Below are 18274 nucleotides of genomic sequence, written 5' to 3' on the forward strand. Positions count from 1 at the left end.
CGGTTGCAGATGTATGCGCCTCTACGGGCACATTTTTCTGCTTAGGTATACCATCTAGGTCCTGTATGGACCCTTTGATGGAAGAAAAGTTATTCATACCAATCTATGCAAGTGAAAACGATCAAAACTTACGGAATGGCCGGCTCACGTGTCTATCTACATTGAGGCCATGATGAAGAAGGGTTTATGGCCAATTTGCCTCGCGAGATCTCGCACAGCGAGACTTCGCTAGCTTTAAATATGGCCTACTTCCGGATATCATGATGAAGATACCAATATCACATCTACTATGTTTATGACATGAAATTCGTATGTAATGAGACCGAGTGTAGTATTCTCTACATAGATACCCAGTGTTTATTGATAGCGATGAAGCAACTTATCAAATTTTACGGCCGACAGTATCATCTGCATTACTCTCTTACATAAGGTGACATATCACAGGGTTGTTATGGTAACGATAATTTGGCATACTATTTATTGTGTTAATCTTTAATCTGCGATAGAATTTAAATAAGTTTTGACGTGAGCATGTTAAGAAAAGAGAAGCTGTAAAACGAAATATATTGTGATCGGACCTATAGGCCTTTGTAAAAGCGAGGATCAAGCTACCTACATAAAAACCTGTTTTCGTGATAAATATCTGCTAATCCATGGCACGATTCCGACCATATCATGGGCATTTGTTTGTGAATCATAATCAAATAGTGATGTTACAAGGCGTCCATGCTGCGTCAACAACACATGCAAACAGAGGCGTAACTACCATTATCAAAAACAGCTCGAGCTTACACATGATCTTTGCTAAAAAATAATTTGTCTTCTAATTCTTGCCAAAAATACCTACAAACACATTCCATTTAAAAAGTGGAAATCCCTCTATGAATCATACTGACTACAGTATTCTTTGATTAAAGCATTACCATGTACAGTAAACAGGTTATTCTTCATATCATAACTTTCAGCGATGATTGTTTTTCCATCGACATGTATGAGGATGTTTTGTTACAGTCATGATTATATGTGAATCATCACTGAAATGCAGTTGTTTATTTTTCATTTGTTTATCAATTATTTAAGAAAAAACACCAAATACTCGATGTATGGTATTGTATCAATGCAGCAGACATGTTTAAACTATGTGCAAACATATTGTATAAGAGGAAATCACATTTCAATTTCCATGGTGGTAAGACTTCCGTACGTATCCCCCCCCCCCTTAATTTTAACGATGAGGAAACTTTCTTTGAGTGGCATTTTTAGAAGTAGAATATGTCTTTCAGTATGTTCAGATACAATAAACAAATCACGTTAAAACTCATCCTTATCAGATGAGGAATATATACAGTATATATTCAGGTGATATGATTTGACTAGAATGAAATTTAAGGGGGGATACAGGCGGAAGTCTTTCCACAATATTTTGAAGCTATTGAAATTATCAAACGTCAAACGATAACTCTTCAGGTCTCATAAAAAATGAAAGTTGGGCAAGCCCTCAATACCACCTAAATATAAAGCTTTGCAGCCCATAGGGCTTACACGAAAAAAATGGCTTGCTACGCGCCTGACAAACGCACGAGAATTGCAATACGGGCCTCTAACCACTGATTCTCCGTGACCTGGAGACACATGTGACTGAGCGTATGTTGGGACGTCGTCTGTCATACAGACCCTGAAGCAAATATATCCAAGCCCACGCAAGTCTACAAAATGTGGCAAATCTAGATTTCCACAGCTTCAGGAGAAAGTCTCAGGGCTCCTTTTCATTATATTATATTTTTTTTTAATATGAACTTTTTTTCTGTAAAATATATTCATATCAGGGACTAGTTGTTAATCTAGTTCTGACGGGTAGAAGACAAAAGACAAAATGGATACTAGTGCTGTTACATTTTATTATACATATACATTCGTCCTTGTCTCGGTATAAATGTATATTTTCCACCAAATGTACCTATCGGAGGATATCGAAATCTAGGTTAAGCTATTTGAATCATATTTACAATTAAAAGACCCAAACAATGGTTTGTTGTCCAATATGTTTGGTTTTCCATAGCCACAGAACGATAGTTTTTCCCCTTCCGTCTCTAGGAAAACTTACTGCAGGGTTGGGTTATGGAGTGTCATACCAAACACCCACAGCTGGCGGGACCAACATCTCCAGTAACATTTACATCTGCCAACGCCTAATTCGCGAGTGGTGAGGCAATAAGCTAATGAGGCTAAGGGTCCTGTACCATGCTTGTGAAATATCTATGATGATTTATATGAAGTCTATCATCTAAGCAAGTCTAGCTATGTATGACGTTAAGTCACTGCTTGAAGAAAGGCTCCTTTAGAATTTTATTTGGTAAATATTAGTATTTTCATCATATTGGAAAATACATAGACTAACGCTCAGTGTCTGAATATATAATTTTGATAGCAACAAACAAACCCATTTAAATTGAAAAGGAGCCCAAGGCAGACACGAGATTCAGTCCGGCTAGCCATGACAGTTAGCTATAGATATGTTTACTTTGTAGCCCGACCCCCAAAGTGAGTTAGGTTTCTTGCAGATGTTAACAGACCCTGGACCTGAGGAGATCTAGACTTGCTTCATTTAAGGCTTTAACATTGCAGAGAGGGCTTGGCAGTAGGGGAAATAATGTGGTTCAGGGACTGTGAGACAGACTAGAAAATGCATGGCAACCTACACTTCATTGTGACTATGATTAAGGCATCATTTCAAAACACAAGGGTTATTTCCTTTGCGTTAACTGACAGGCTTTCGGTGTCAAATTATTTGGAACTCCAGCCCAAGATGGTGTTATGCTGTCTGGAAATATGGCCTTTTTGTAATGCTTTGGTTGCACATAATGATAAGTGATTGTTGTACATATGATGTTTTTGAAGGATAATCTCAGCTGACTAATACTTTGCACGTGTTTCCCCCCACTCTTTCCATACCCGTAAAAGTTAATTTTCCATATATATGTCTGTAAGAAAATACTGTAAAGTAATGGGATGGCTGAATATGGCCACCTGAGGTAGTGACCACAGCACTCTGGTTATACTGCATTGAGAGAGGACAGAGCTTGGCAAGATACCAATAAATATGCTTGTCATTTAAACCTTTATATGATGTTTGTGGAATGTGATTTTATAATTGAAGATGCTTCCTGCACCTGTAGCCCCAATATAGACGTTGTTAGTCTGTGAATCTTCCAAATTACTTCGTCTCTTTTTTTTTCAATTGAAATTAAGATCTTTGCCTTTTATCAAAATAATATATTTTCAGTCTTAATGTGCCTATGTCGGAAATCAACCACTGGTTTTTGACCTGACAGGCGAACGCTTTAACCACGAGCGTATCCCATCATTCCTTGATACTGTTACAGAATATACATTGGTACATTTATTATACATTCAAGATTGAACCCAGTTTTGTCACCATATATCCTTCAGTTTTTATGTTAGTGACATGATCTGCACACTGATAATTTAAAAAGTGGAATATAAATAATGATTGTTTGCGATCTTTATCCAATTTAGTTTTCCATCGATCTAGTAATTTTCAGTTTCTATTTCCTCGAAATTCTGTACGAAGGTACTTAACAGTTTCACCCAATAACAGTAAAGCATACAGATAATACGTGTCGGTACTTTGATAGATTAATAAGTACACATTATATTCCATGATTTTGAGATGCCAAAATGATTAACATAATTATATAATGTATAACAAATTAGACAGCAATAAGCAAAAGCAAGAAAGAAAACGCATGAGCAACATAATGCTGTCAGGTAGTAAGCTTTCAATAATTATCGAAACTGCTTAGTTATGAGCTAATTGCAATAAGAATCTATAGTCTACCCAAGAGATGGAAACAAAATGGGGTCTATTATGAAAATTATGAGCTAATTGCAATCACTACAATTTTCTTTAGTCTACCCAAGAGGTGGAAACAAAATATGTCTACAGTATATTCCGTCGGGTAACTGAAATTTGAGAAAACGTCCGTATGGAATAATACCTGTATTCCGAATCAAAAAGAGGTCATACCAAGTATGTGCATGTTCACACATTTACAACAGTAATTTACACCGGGAATCATTAATACATTGTAATCATCTTTTATGAAAGTATAGATGATGAAATTTGTTCAGTTATGATCAGTCGGATAACTCATACAAGTGAGCACTAAAATTAGGGACTTACCGGTTCATGTCTGTGTTTTATTGTAATTAGCAGTGTCTCCTTGTATAGCATATATAAGAAGTGTACCTTAGGTCAGTTATTTAAACTGTTATGTAATTTCCATTACAAAAAGTATAAACGATATTACCTACTGGTCAGAAAGACTTATCAGTACCCCAACACCGACCAACCGCCACCACCCCACCCTAGGCCTACCCCATGCCACACCCTCTCCCTCGCACACACACACACACACACACACACACTCCCTAACATACATATCGCTCTGGCCCATAGACCCGATATTTGAACCTGTTAAACAGACACCATGTGTATGTCAAGAAAGACAAGCACGCTATTAGTGGTGCTCAGTCATGGGTATCACTTCACCTTGTGTTTCTAATTATCTCAGTACATTATGGCGTGGTCGGACGCGCTAACGAACCCTATGTGACAGTTACATTACAGAACCATTGAAATACATGTTAAAGTAGTGCTAATCTTGTAACACTATATTTACCCATTTCCAACCATTTACGCATGTACTAAATATATGACAAACCTAACCCCGGTCATACGAGATTTCAAGGGTATTGAAATGCATGTCCTACAATCACAGCATTTACATATGTTACGCATGTTAGGAAACACATGGAAACAATGGCCAGATTTACACACCTGTGAAATACATGTAAATGCAGAGTTGAATGTTCGTTTATTTTGACACCCCTTTAAACGTGTGTAAATCTGACGGCCAGATGATACGTAGATTTCAAACGTTGTTCATATGGCCGCCGGATGAAACGAGTATTTCCTGACGTTAGTAAATTTGGCTAATGCAGTCATTTTGTGTGGTGCCAACTGTGCTATATATCCATGTCCAAGAAAACAAATGAGTCCAAACTTTGTGTAACATGTACACGAATTGCAGTCTATTAATACAACAAGTGTTCACGACATTTGACACTTCTCTGTACTTTGGGGGAAGGTGACCTTACACAAATAAAAGCGACAAAACACTTTCCACGTTCATAAGAAATCTTAAGAGTCGATTGTACAATTGTGACTCTTTCATGGGCATATATATCTGTTTCAACAGTATTGCAGCTGCGCGATTTATAACAATGTTAATATGGATAAAACACATTTAACACTCGTTATTTCCTAAGTGTCACTTTTAGTCCTGCTGAATTCTGTTGTAAATAATGTCGTGTGGCTAAGCGCAACACAGGACTGATCGGTCAACCACGAGGGCAGTTTCGTTTCTGAGTCCGTCTTTTAGCATAAACACACCGGAAGCACGTGCCGGCGAAATGAAAACAACGTTTTGACAACATTGCACTGGCCGGTCACTTGTGCACGGATGTGAGGGGGGACCTGTGACGAACTAATTAGTTGTTTGCTGGTGACAGTTAAATGGGCGTGTAGACTGTTGTGGTCGCGTGGAGAAAACGACATGACGACTCGATTGAAATTCTGGAAACCAGGTAAATCACGCGAAATTGCATAGATCTATGTGTGGTTTAATTTACCCGCGCCACAGTGATTATAAAATAGCTGTGATCCTTTTGATCGGTACGATGGTACCATGATCATGGTTTCATTCACTGGATTGTCTTTTCCAAAAATAAACACCAGGCCCAACAGCCTTATAAGAAAAATCTACATTATATGTAAGCATCACTTAAAATTTATCATGTTTATTAGCGCTGAAGGGGTCGTTGTCGGCACGGGTACTACAGATGTGTACGCCTTGGACGATTCCATACTGCATTGTGGAGTATTCTTGATCGGAACTGTCATACTGCTGTATTAGATGCATTTGATAGCGTTATATAAGAACATACACAGTAACGAATATTTCACGGTGTACAACGTACACCACTCGCAATCAGTTGAACGGGAACAATTACATACGGTTTCGGTTTTGGGTTGCGGAATATGGACTCGTCTGTCGTTTAGGGTACCGGGTACGTTTCTGTAGTTTGTCTTTGTTTAGGGTACATGTCTGTATACAGAAACGTACCTTGGGTACATATCTGTAGTACCTGTGCCGACAACGACCCCTTCAGCGTAAGCATCGCGTAAAATTTATCGTGTTTATTAGCTGTCAACATGACCTGTTAATAAGTGTTATAAATAAACACTGGAGATTTATTCAAGGTTTCTCCAGTGACTTTTACAAAGACAGTTTCTTTTTTCAAATTTAAGGAAGCCCTTTACAGCTGTTATATCTACCTATGTCCACATAAAGTATTGTCAAGAACATAAAAATGACTACATTAACCAGTTCTTTCTCTTAGTACAGGAAGTTAAACTGACCAGCCCTATCACAACACGAAATGACACCCCCATGAAACATCTGTGATCATATTCAGCATAAGTCATCATGTTAAGCCGAAGGGGTCGTTGTCGGTACGGGTACTACAGATATGTACCCCAGTTACGTTTCTGTATACAGAAACGTACCTTGGCCATAATGAGAATACAGAAACGTACCCTAGGACGATTCCATTCCCATTGTGTCATATTCTTGAACGGAACTGTCATACTGTTGTATTAGATACATTTGATTGCGTTATGTAAGTAATGAGAATACACAGTAACTGATATTTCGCGATGCACATGAATACCACTCGGAATCAGTTGAACGGGAACAACTACATACGGTTTCGCTTTTGGATTGCGGAATATGGACTCGTCCCCCTTTTAGGGTACCGGCTACGTTTCTGTATTTTGACTTTGTTTAGGGTACATATCTGTATACAGAAAGGTACCTGGGGTACATATCTGTAGTACCTGTGCCGACAACGACCCCTTCAGCGTTAATAAAGATGATGTAAAAAAACACGGTCAGTAACAATTACTGGATGAATGTACATTCACAAAACACAAAAATCTTACACAAAATCAACCAATCACAGGTGTCCTAAGAAAACTTCTTGTTAAACAACTGATTCTGATTTGGTGTAGCAGAATCTGATGTTTGGTGGTCTGTTGCAGGGACTGCTGGTCCAGGTCAGGGGTTACAGGAAGAGAGACAGTCAACCAAAGACGCTGAGGCACAGCCTGTCAAGTATAATGCCAACCAATCAATGTCCATAGAACAGCAGAGACAGAAGTTGCCAGTGTTTCAGGTATGAAAACAGTGTGACACCATGCAGGGGTGGAAATAACTTTAAAATTGCTAGTGTACTCTGGTACAGTGGAACATGTAAAATCACTTGCCCTGATAAGTTTTCCACTATACCGGCCGTTTTCTTGTTGATTTTTTAAATAAACATCATTATTACCATTGGAAAGTCAACTGGACACGGTTACAGCATGATATACAAATTTGCTTGCCCGACAGAAAAAAACACTTGACTCGGACGTCGGGCAATGGGTTATTTCCACCCCTGCCATGACAACAGTGTCATAACGCATGGCAGTGTTTGCAATTCAGAATTTGCTTGATTTAGTCGTCCTTGTAAATGTTATGGAGTTCCTTGTTATTGTCAGAATCCTCACAGATAAATGTAGGTTGTGGGGCACCCTCTATGTCTCCAGGACTCAGCAAACACACACTGACTCTGGACATGCCAATCTGAATACAAGTAACAAAGCTTCTTCAGTGATGGGTTGGCAATATCAAAAGCATGCTTGCCATCATTGATTATGATCGACTTTGTGCAAAATTGGAAAAACTTTAAAAGCCTACTGCACGACACCAAAACAAATGCCATCAACGACTTTGTGCAAAATTGGAAAAACTTTAAAAGCCTACTGCACGACACCAAAACAAATGCCATCAACGACATTGTGCAAAATTGGAAAAACTTTAAAAGCCTACTTTACGACACCAAAACAAATGCCATCAACGACATTGTGCAAAATTGGAAAAACTTTAAAAGCCTACTGCACGACACCAAAACAAATGCCATCAACGACTTTGTGCAAAACTGGAAAAACTTTAAAAGCCTACTGCATGACACCAAAACAAAAGCCATCAACGACTTTGTGCAAAATTGGAAAAACTTTAAAAGCCTACTGCACGACACCAAAACAAATGCCATCAACGACTTTGTTCAGAATTGGAAAAACTTTAAAAGTCTACTGCAGGACACCAAAACAAAAGCCATCAATGACTGTGTGCAAAATTGGAAAAACTTTAAAAGCCTACTGCATGACACCAAAACAAATGCCATCAACGACTTTGTGCAAAATTGGAAAAACTTTAGAAGCCTACTGCACGACACCAAAACAAAAGCCATCAACGACTTTGTGCAAAATTGGAAAAACTTTAAAAGCCTACTGCACGACACCAAAACAAAAGCCATCAACAACTTTGTGCAAAATTGGAAAAACTTTAAAAGCCTACTGCACGACACCAAAACAAGAGCCTATGATCAACAAGCTTTTTATGGGAAGGATGTTTTCATGGTTTTAAAAACTGTCAGTGGCTAAATTTTGGTTGGTTGGTTCTATAGTTTTAGGGCGACATGGGCCAATAAGAGGCCTATTTGTACCCAGGCTACATTTTGTAGGTACTAAAAGTTACCTCCCTTAACCCTTCCCTTATGTGAATCCCTTATTGACTGTTCTGTTAGATGTTATTGACATTCAAGAGCAGGTAATTTGTGATCACAAGAACCAAAGGTATGGTTTCAAATAAATAGACCTATACTAACCTGTACGAACCCCTGGGTCCAGTTTCACAATGCGAAAGTCATTAGTAATATATTACAGTTGATGGGCCAAGGCATTGTGAAACAGGGCCTGTGGTTAGTGTAGGTGTTCCCTGGAGATATAGAGAATGTTAGAAGGGTCCCATCATTGAAGTAACACTTAAGCTAAACCTTATATAATTTCTAACACTGCATTATATAACCAATGATATTGTAGACAAATTTTTTGCATAAATTCAACATATAAATTTCATGCATGTTAATTTAGATAGTCAAAACCCATCATGACGAGCAAGATGTATCTGGGTTCGATTTGGTTTTCACAAAGTGATGCTTGTTATTGAGATACATCAAATGGGATAGAGTGCCATTTTTGCTAGCTTGATGCATGTCACAATGGCCCATTTGCCAAGATTGATGCTGATTATGTTAATCACTGGATTGTCTGTTGCAGACTCAATATTTTGCATAGTTTGTTTATTATCTTATTTGTTTGTTTGTTTTGTTGTTTACAATATAATGAATATTGATGAGTTACGTGTACAGAGCAGTTCAACATGTTGCCCAGTTTTGTGTTGACTTTATCTCAGTGCCTCCGTAACCCGTGACACAAGTTGCTTGTAATGATGTCCATTATCATGCTCCAAGGTTGTCAATACAAGCACTGACATGGAGGTGAGGTGAAATTGGGTTTTACGTCGTGCTTGAGAATATTTCGCTCATATGACGACGTGCATGCATGTGTATGTGTATGTGCGGCTGCTTGTACTAGCCCAGACTTAAGCTGGTTTTATAGTGCTAGCCTACTGAGATACCATGACGCAGTGAAGCATGAATACCACACTCAGACACATTATACTGACTCCGAGCCGACCAGTCCTTGTTGTACCCATTAATGCCGAGCGCCAGGCAGGGACCAACAAGTACCATATTTTAACGTCTTTTTGGTATGACGCGGTCGGGGATCGAACCCGCGACCTTCCGCTCTCCGGGCGGCACTGACATGGAAGAAAAGGCAGTGAGCATGATATTGATGTAGAATTCATGTTACTGATAATTAAAACACTTTGATATTCATGGACAGTATTACATCTGTAATTGATCTGGACCATGTATCTCAAAATGTTAAGATGATCAGAAGACATATTTAACTTAGGTCACTTTGTGGAACAGAGCCTCAAGTCAGATGTTGACAATGTATTCTTTGTAGTATGTTCTAGAACTGGATATGTTTCTTTTGTCTTCAGCATAGGAGTCATATCCTGTATCTGGTGGAGAGGTACCAGACGGTGGTGATTATTGGGGAGACAGGCAGTGGGAAGAGCACACAAATACCTCAGGTAGGTGCAGGGAACTGCCTGTGTGTGGTGGAGAATAGCATTCAACAAACACGTCATGTCAACTGATACCATACCCTAGCTGCATCGTACCCACACTGATCTGTTTTTTTGAAAAGTGACTTAAGTCTGTGAAAGTCTTCTGAAACCCATTCTTATTATAAGAATAGTAACTCTGTCATTCATTGCAGTAACTCTGTCATTCATTGCAGTAATTGTGTCATTCATTGCATTAATTGTGTCATTCATTGCAGTTACCCTGTCTTTTATTGCAGTAACTAGGTCATTCATTGCAGTAACTCTGTCATTCATTGCATTAATTGTGTCATTCATTGCATTAATTGTGTCATTCATTGCAGTTACCCTGTCTTTTATTGCAGTAACTAGGTCATTTATTGCAGTAACTAGGTCATTTATTGCATTAACTAGGTCATTTATTGCAGTAACTAGGTCATTCATTGCAGTAACTAGGTCATTTATTGCAGTAACTAGGTCATTCTCTCTTTTATTTCAGTATTTGCTGGAGGCTGGGTGGGCTGCAGAGGGTCATGTGATCGCTGTGACACAACCAAGACGAGTTGCTGCTGTAACGGTAGGAACTTTGTGTTGATGTCAGGAGAAAACTAGAGCTACGAGTTTTTCATTTCCAGGAATTGTTCCATTCATGCCTTTTATATTAATTTTGTTAACAAAGCCTCATTTGAAAAGAAAAACAAGAAAATATGTAGAACAAATTCATTACGTAGGCAGTGTATGAAATAAGGCCCATCTGACCGCCCGAGACGGGCTAGATTTCTGACGGACGGTCTAAATTTACAGCTAGCCTGCCCGATGGTCTGGTAAAAATTTTAGGTGTTCCATACATCTGAGTAAAATTACCATATTTGGTCTGGTTAAATCCATTTTGGGCTGGTAACATTTTGAAGTAACCGGCCCTGATGTCTGGCTGGAGTTTTGGCTTATTTCATACACTGATGTAGGTCCTTAGTGTATGATCAGTGTCCAAAGTAAGGATTCCTTTGAAAGTGTTCTGGTTATGTGATGTCTGTCACCAGGTTGCTGACCGAATTGCGGAGGAGAGAGGCACGCTGCTCGGGGACGAAGTAGGGTACATGATCCGCTTTGATGATTGTTCCGATCCCAACACCACACGGATATTGGTAGGATGAAACAGTTTTATGCTGATTATAAACAACTATTGTTTATCATATTTTCTCATGAAAAACTCATGATCCATTGTTGCACCAATGTTCCTATTTGATACACATCCATGTTGTTTCCTAGCTGACCTTCTGCTCCCTGTCTGTTTCAGTTTCTCACAGATGGTATGCTGATAAGAGAAATAATGAAAGATCCTTTACTGAGAAAATACAGGTTTGTTTGATTTTTAACACTGCACTTGGCAATATTCCAGCAATATAAGGGCCGAAAATATAGGTGTATATTTGTCTCCAAGTGGTGGCAAATAGAGCGTCCAATCTGAAATTTTGAGGAAATTATGCTAAGATTAGTCACCATTTACAGCATTAAGCCATAGATTGAAGACTGCAAAGTGCAGGTACTTACCTAAGCACCAGCATAGGTCATTAGGTTTACAGCAACTGTTTGTAAAAAGTCCGAAATTAGTTAATCCAAACTCCCAACTCATATTCACCATGTTATAATGACAACTTTATGTTTCTTGTACTTCCTTGATAAAAGGATCCAGTAAAGAGACAAGGGCTCTAATACTCACGTTACTTCCTCAACTTATGCTGAGCATTACATGTGTCATCATTGCAGGGTCCATTTCTGGTGTCCCCTGCTGTGATTTTGCTGGAATATTGCTTAAAGGAATGTAAAATTTGTTCACTCACTCACTCACTCACTCACTCACTCACCACCCACCCACCCACCCACCCACTCACACTCACCTCACTCACTCACTCTGGCACTCTCACTCACTCACTCACTCACTCACTCACTCACTCACTCACTCACTCCTCCACTCACTCACTCACTCACTCACTCACCCACCCACCCACCCACCCACTGTAAGGTGAAAATATCTCAACATTCCAAAAACATAAATGACAAGATTAACCATCACTGCTTTAAAACTTTCATTTATCTGAAACAGCAATAACAATAACTTACAACAAATATAGGACACTCTCACAGAAACAACCATTAATACTGCTTGAAGTCAGTGAAACTTACAACAAATATAGGACACTCTCACAGAAACAAAATCTGAAAGAAATTTTCTAAAACCTGAAACAAAGGGAATAATTTGATTAAAAATAGAAAATAGTCTCTTGATTTGTTCTTAGTACAGAATACAAAGTGCATGCTAAACACAGGGCAAATGAGTTAAATTCATATTTCATGTTACTAAGAAAAATCTGATTGAGTTATTTGGGGCAGCGATAATTTCTTAAGCGTGTCCTCTGTTCCAGCATCGTGATGGTGGATGAAGCACATGAGAGAAGCATTAACACTGACATTCTCCTGGGGCTGCTCCGTAAGGTGGGGAAAGCACCTGTTTACTGGTACTGTAATGTGATCAGGATTTACAGCAGACTGCAGTTGTTGCAAGAGTTGGTGAAGCAGAGTTACCTGCCTTAGACATGCCAGTAACCTAAGATCATGTGGTGGTCCTTGAACATGGCAGTAACCTTTGATCCTGGGTTTAATCCTGGCTCATTGTTACTTATGCATACAGTTCACCCTGATAATGATTCTTCCTTTCTCAGACCCATGGGTTTCACCTACATGTGGTCAACATCTAGCTCACTCAGTGGATGTTCTACATCAGTCTCATTGTTACTCATGCTTACAACTATTTTGAAAGTGGACGGCAACAATGACGAACCATTGACACTATTGACAACACACTTCAGTTTCAACGAGGTGCTGCTTTTACCAAAAGTCGTGAACTTCTAAGAACTGTGAGGCGGCGGGGTAGCCTAGTGGTTAAAGCGTTGGCTCGTCACGCTGAAGACCCGGGTTCGAATCCCCACATGGGTACAATGTGTGAAGCCCATTTCTGGTGTCCCCCGCCGTGATGTTGCTGGAATATTGCTAAAAGCGGGGTAAAACGAAACTCAGTCAGTCAGTCTAAGACCTGTATCACGTCAAGTCTTTGTTCCACATCATACATACATGCTGTAATATGACTGAAATACAGTTTAAATGGACATTTGAACAAGACTAGTTCACTCAATCACTCACGTATGTCATGAACATGACTGTGATGTATTTCTTCTTTGATTGGCATTCTAAAGTTGGGTACATGAAGAATGAGGACTATTTTAATGGTATACAACCTTTTATATTCTGTATAGGCAACGTTTAGTTTCTAATCTATGTCATTGTCAAACAAGTGGTTGACCACTGAAGTTGTATATCCAATAATATAGACCTCATTCTTCATGTGATGTATTTGTTCATCTGAGATTGATATTTGTTTTCTCTTAGATTCAAAGGAAGCGGAATGACCTCAAAGTGATTGTTGCATCAGCCACGTTGAATGCGGAGGTAGGTATCTGTGGGTGTGTTGCCATTTACTGTGGTGGTCTTTTATTACTGAATATGTGCTGAGGTAGCCCAGTGGTAGAAGCACCTGCTCATTCTGCTCTACACTCCATTTATGAACACACAAAATGACTAGACCACCTTTGTGGTGTAGTGGTTAGAGCGTCCGCCCAGAGAGCGGAAGGTCGCGGGTTCGATCCCCGACCGCGTCATACCAAAAGACGTTAAAATATGGTACTTGTTGGTCCCTGCCTGGCGCTCAGCATTAATGGGTACATCAAGGACTGGTCGGCTCGGAGTCAGTATAATGTGTCTGAGTGGGGTATTCATGCTTCACTGCGGCATGGTATCTCAGTGGGCTAGCAGTATAAAACCAGCTTCAGTCTGGGCAAATACAAACAGCCGCACATACACACGCATGCACGCCGTCATATGAGTGAAATATTCTCAAGCACGACGTTAAATTTGACCTCACCTCACCTCACAAAATGACAGGAGTATTACGATCACTCGCCACTATACCCTGGATGCATCCACGGCTTGGCCCGATAATTATATTACCTCCCTTTGCTGGCTCTGCATTCTCACAGTAGCCAATCAGCTAAGCTGCCGTTACATCCGAGCTTGCCAGTGTCAACAAAGATAGCGGTCGCAGTCGCAAAGGTTTGTTTGCAGTACCACTCAGATTTTTGGAGAAATAATGCAGACAAATTGACAGATCTGAAACTTTCAAAAAATATATAAAAGAACTCCTTCCACATCTTTCAGATTACCCTCTGCATCAATTGTGTTGCCAAGTTTAAACGGTTAGATAATTTAAGAAGCGAAAATGAGTTGTGATTGGTTCACTCAACTTCCCAGCGTAGACACCTGATCAGATAAAAAGCCAGCCAAGGGAGGTAATAAAATCATCGGGCCAAGCCGTGGATGCATCCAGGGTATAGTGGAGAGTGATCGTAACGTATACCCTGGAGATTATCGAGGATGTGAAAAGCTGTGCACTCTCACTCACTCACTCACTCACTCACTCACTCACTCACTCACTCACTCACTCACTCACTCACTCACTCACTCACTCACTCACTCACTCACTCACTCACCCACCCACTCACTCACTCACTCACTCACGCCTCCGTGGTTCACTCACGCCTCCGTGGTATGGTGGTAAGAGCGTCCGCCCAGAGAGCAGAAGCTTGTGGGTTCGATACCCAGCAGCGTCATACGAAAAAGCGTTAAAAGTCCCTGCCTGGCGCTCTGCATTAATGGATACAACAATGACTGGTTGGCTCAGTGTCAGTATAATGTTTCTGAGTACGGTATTCATGCTTAACAGCAGCATGGTATCTCAGTGAGCTAGCATTATAAAACCAGCTTAAGTCTGGGCTAGTACAAGCAGCCACACATACACTCGCATGCACGTCGTCATATGAGCGAAATATTCTTAAATCTCACCTCACCTCACCTCACCTCACCTCACCTCACCTCACCTCACCTCATTGCAAGTGGTCGTGCATGCATGCACCCAACCATATAGTGCTTACTCTGTATTATGTTTCTTGCAGGAAATGAGAGATTTCTTCAACAGCAATGAGACAGAAGAGCCACTGTAAGTAACCATGGTGATACTGAACGTGTTTGGTTATGTTTTTAGACTGCCAATAGCTACTGTTATTTTTTTATTGGATATTTATATAGCGCACATATTAACGCACTAGTGCATGCTCAAGGCACTGAAACTTGTTAATCCAGTGAGAACTGCGCCAACAGTCCAGATTAACAGAATTGTGCTGTTTATGTGTAGTTATTTGATATCAAAATGGTGATCTTTTAAGTGAGTTTGTGTTAACTGCAGAATTAACCACTTCCAAATGGACTAGCTTACCATGTCATGATATATGACAAGTGAGCTTTTAAAAGAATACACTGACTTTACTTAATTGTGTTTGTCATGTACGTGTATATGCTATGTTTCAGAAATGACACAGCTACCATACTGACTGTGGAAGGTCGAGAGTTCCCTGTAGATGTCCACTACCTGCTTGAGTAAGTGCTTGTTCCGTGTTAGGGTGTCCAGGGAGGGGCAGAATCTCAGTCGCCCATGCATATGCTTGTTCCCAGTGGGTTTCCAGGCAGAATCTCAGTCGCCCATGCTTGTTCTTGGTGGGGTTTCCAGGAGAAGACCTCAGTAAGCCATACTTGTTTGTGGTTGAGTTTCCCAGCGGGGCCCAGGTCTTCAGTAGCCTGTGCTTGTCATCCTGTTCAGTTTCTGTGGAATCATATGACCTCATTATTCCATTATTTATTGGTGTTTCCACGGTGAATTGGGCCCCAGAATGCCACTGTGCACACTTTGTCATTCATCAGTAATGTCAGTATCTGCTCTACCCCAGCCCCTCAATAGTGTGATAGGAGTAGCTGACCCAGCGTGTATGATAAAGAAATGTGTGAAATGCGTTTCAGTCCCCACCCTGACTATCTGAAGGCCACTGTGGAGACTGTGATGAAGATTCACTTCAATCAACCTGCAGGAGATGTCTTAGCTTTCCTCACAGGCCAGGTGAGTCAGTGTTACCTGTGTATTGTCATCAGTGGTTTTACCAGTATGTCATTATCAGACAATTCTGTGGTTTTACTTGTATATCATTACCTGCAGTTTGTAAAAAAATACATCGGGGACTTGGGTAGACCCAAATGTGAAAGGGAGATATTTAGTGTTTTATTTTATTTCTTTTCCAGGAAGAAGTACAGAGAGTGGTGTCAATGTTGATGTGAGTTTTCCTGTTAGTACATTGTATGTGTAGCGATCAAGTCAGCAATACTGGTTTCTATAGTAACACTGTAACATTATTTTGAGCAAACTGTGACTTCCTGTTCGATGCCAGTGTCGAGGTACGAGTACAATGTCCAGTCAAGTGACAACGAACAAATTCTCTCTTTTCTCATGTCATGTCGTTCTTTAAAGAACCCAACAAATATATTCCTAGGGTAAGGACAGGGGATGGGAAATTACTTGCTACCAAACTTGCAATGCAAGTGTTTTTTCCGACAGCCTACTAGATGTGGCAGAACAGAACAGAGGCATTTCATTGGTTGGCTATTTTTTAGCATCATGTCGATGGGACATTTGAAAAGCTATGGTGGTGAATGGGTCCATGGTATGTGAGAGAATGGAGATACAGTACATTGCTTATTCGGTGGTGGGGTAGCCTAATGGTTAAAGGATTCGCTCGTCTTCGCTGAAGACCTGGGTTCGATTCCCCACATGGGTACAATGTGTGAACCGCATTTCTGGTGCTCCCCGCCATGATATTGCTGGAATATTGCTAAAAACGGCTAGTTACAGACCAGTGATTTGTCTGTTGTTTTATCATTGATAGGTGGGCATGAAGTCTGCTTCATTAACTAACTCATTGGTGGATTTGTATAGCAACAGGATTCTGTTACAGCGATGAAGCAAAGAAGTTGAAGAAAGATGACCTGAAGATGAAAGTACTGCCCATGCATGGAAGTCTGCCAGCGTCAGAACAGGTGAGCAGACGTCAAGAACCTGATTTTCATGTACAGTATCATTTCTTGTTACACATACAGTAATATGTGGTGAATTTTAACAGCAAGGGACTGTTGCAATGTCTTTGTTATATCCCCAGGCTGATATACCTTGTAAGCCATTTGGGATATGCCCACTGCACAGGGTGTATTAATGAAATTAAACTGAGTGTGTGAATGGGAGATAGTGAGTGAGTGAGTGAGTGAAGATTGTGGAGGTCAGCAGTATACGATGTAAGTCTGACCAATAAAAAAAAAAAGAAAAAAGTCTGACCAGGACATCTCATGATGAGATTTGAAAAACAAACCTTCTGATCCAAGGTTTGAGCCTTGCCCACTGACCAAAGAGGTTAAAGGCCGTGGTTTTGAGGTTTGGGCCCCGGACTTTAACCCAGTCATCAGGCTGGCAAGGTGAGGATGTCTTCAGCAGGATGACTCCATGCCCTGTAACTAAAGCATGAGAACCATCAGTGGCATTGGGGTACAACGACATATAATCAGCCACGCAGCATGTCCATATATCTTGTACCAGGAGGATATCCCACTGATATGATATCAGAAATAGGAACAGTAGTCGATCAAAGTTTAAACCTCTGATTTCTCTCATTAATTTGTCCGACAGTACCGCAAAATGTTATTGTTCCAGATGAAGGTTTTTGAGAGGACATCTCGTTACGTCAGGAAGATTGTTGTGGCAACAAACATTGCTGAGACCTCCATTACCATCAACGGCATCGTTTATAGTAAGTCAGGAGGTAGATGCAACCAGTCATTGGCCTAAAGCAACATATCACTTTGTGGAGTTGCTTCCCTTTGTTATCTCAAGATCCACGTGTATCAGGTTTGAATCCCCAATTATAGTCTGTTTGCAGTGAAAACGTACCGATGATTCTTTTTTATATATTCCTCATTGGGGTACTTATAAGCATTTAAATGTCCATTTAAATTCCCTACGACAGTTGTAACAATATTTGAATAAAAATATTTACAAAACAAAAACTACGTTTTGTCTTGTGAGACCACCC

General features: G+C 40.1%; 1 protein-coding gene across 1 annotated transcript in view; it reads left to right on the forward strand.

Annotated features, from left to right (window-relative positions):
• The first annotated feature begins 5488 nt into the window (after positions 1–5488).
• The window catches only part of LOC124262428 (probable ATP-dependent RNA helicase DHX35), a 126797-nt gene continuing 114011 nt past the window's right edge, over positions 5489–18274 (forward strand). Inside the window, exons 1-14 of the mRNA XM_046696915.1 lie at positions 5489–5670; positions 7187–7320; positions 10098–10190; positions 10702–10779; positions 11243–11347; positions 11500–11561; positions 12626–12695; positions 13647–13706; positions 15266–15309; positions 15678–15746; positions 16164–16260; positions 16440–16471; positions 17150–17231; positions 17896–17992. Of these exons, the coding sequence (XP_046552871.1) occupies positions 5640–5670; positions 7187–7320; positions 10098–10190; positions 10702–10779; positions 11243–11347; positions 11500–11561; positions 12626–12695; positions 13647–13706; positions 15266–15309; positions 15678–15746; positions 16164–16260; positions 16440–16471; positions 17150–17231; positions 17896–17992 (1054 nt within the window). The 5' untranslated portion in view covers positions 5489–5639. The remainder of the gene's footprint in view (positions 5671–7186; positions 7321–10097; positions 10191–10701; positions 10780–11242; positions 11348–11499; positions 11562–12625; positions 12696–13646; positions 13707–15265; positions 15310–15677; positions 15747–16163; positions 16261–16439; positions 16472–17149; positions 17232–17895; positions 17993–18274) is intronic.

Source organism: Haliotis rubra, unplaced genomic scaffold, assembly GCF_003918875.1.
Source record: "Haliotis rubra isolate DU_JTF1 unplaced genomic scaffold, ASM391887v1 Scf838, whole genome shotgun sequence".
Lineage (NCBI taxonomy): Eukaryota > Metazoa > Mollusca > Gastropoda > Lepetellida > Haliotidae > Haliotis > Haliotis rubra.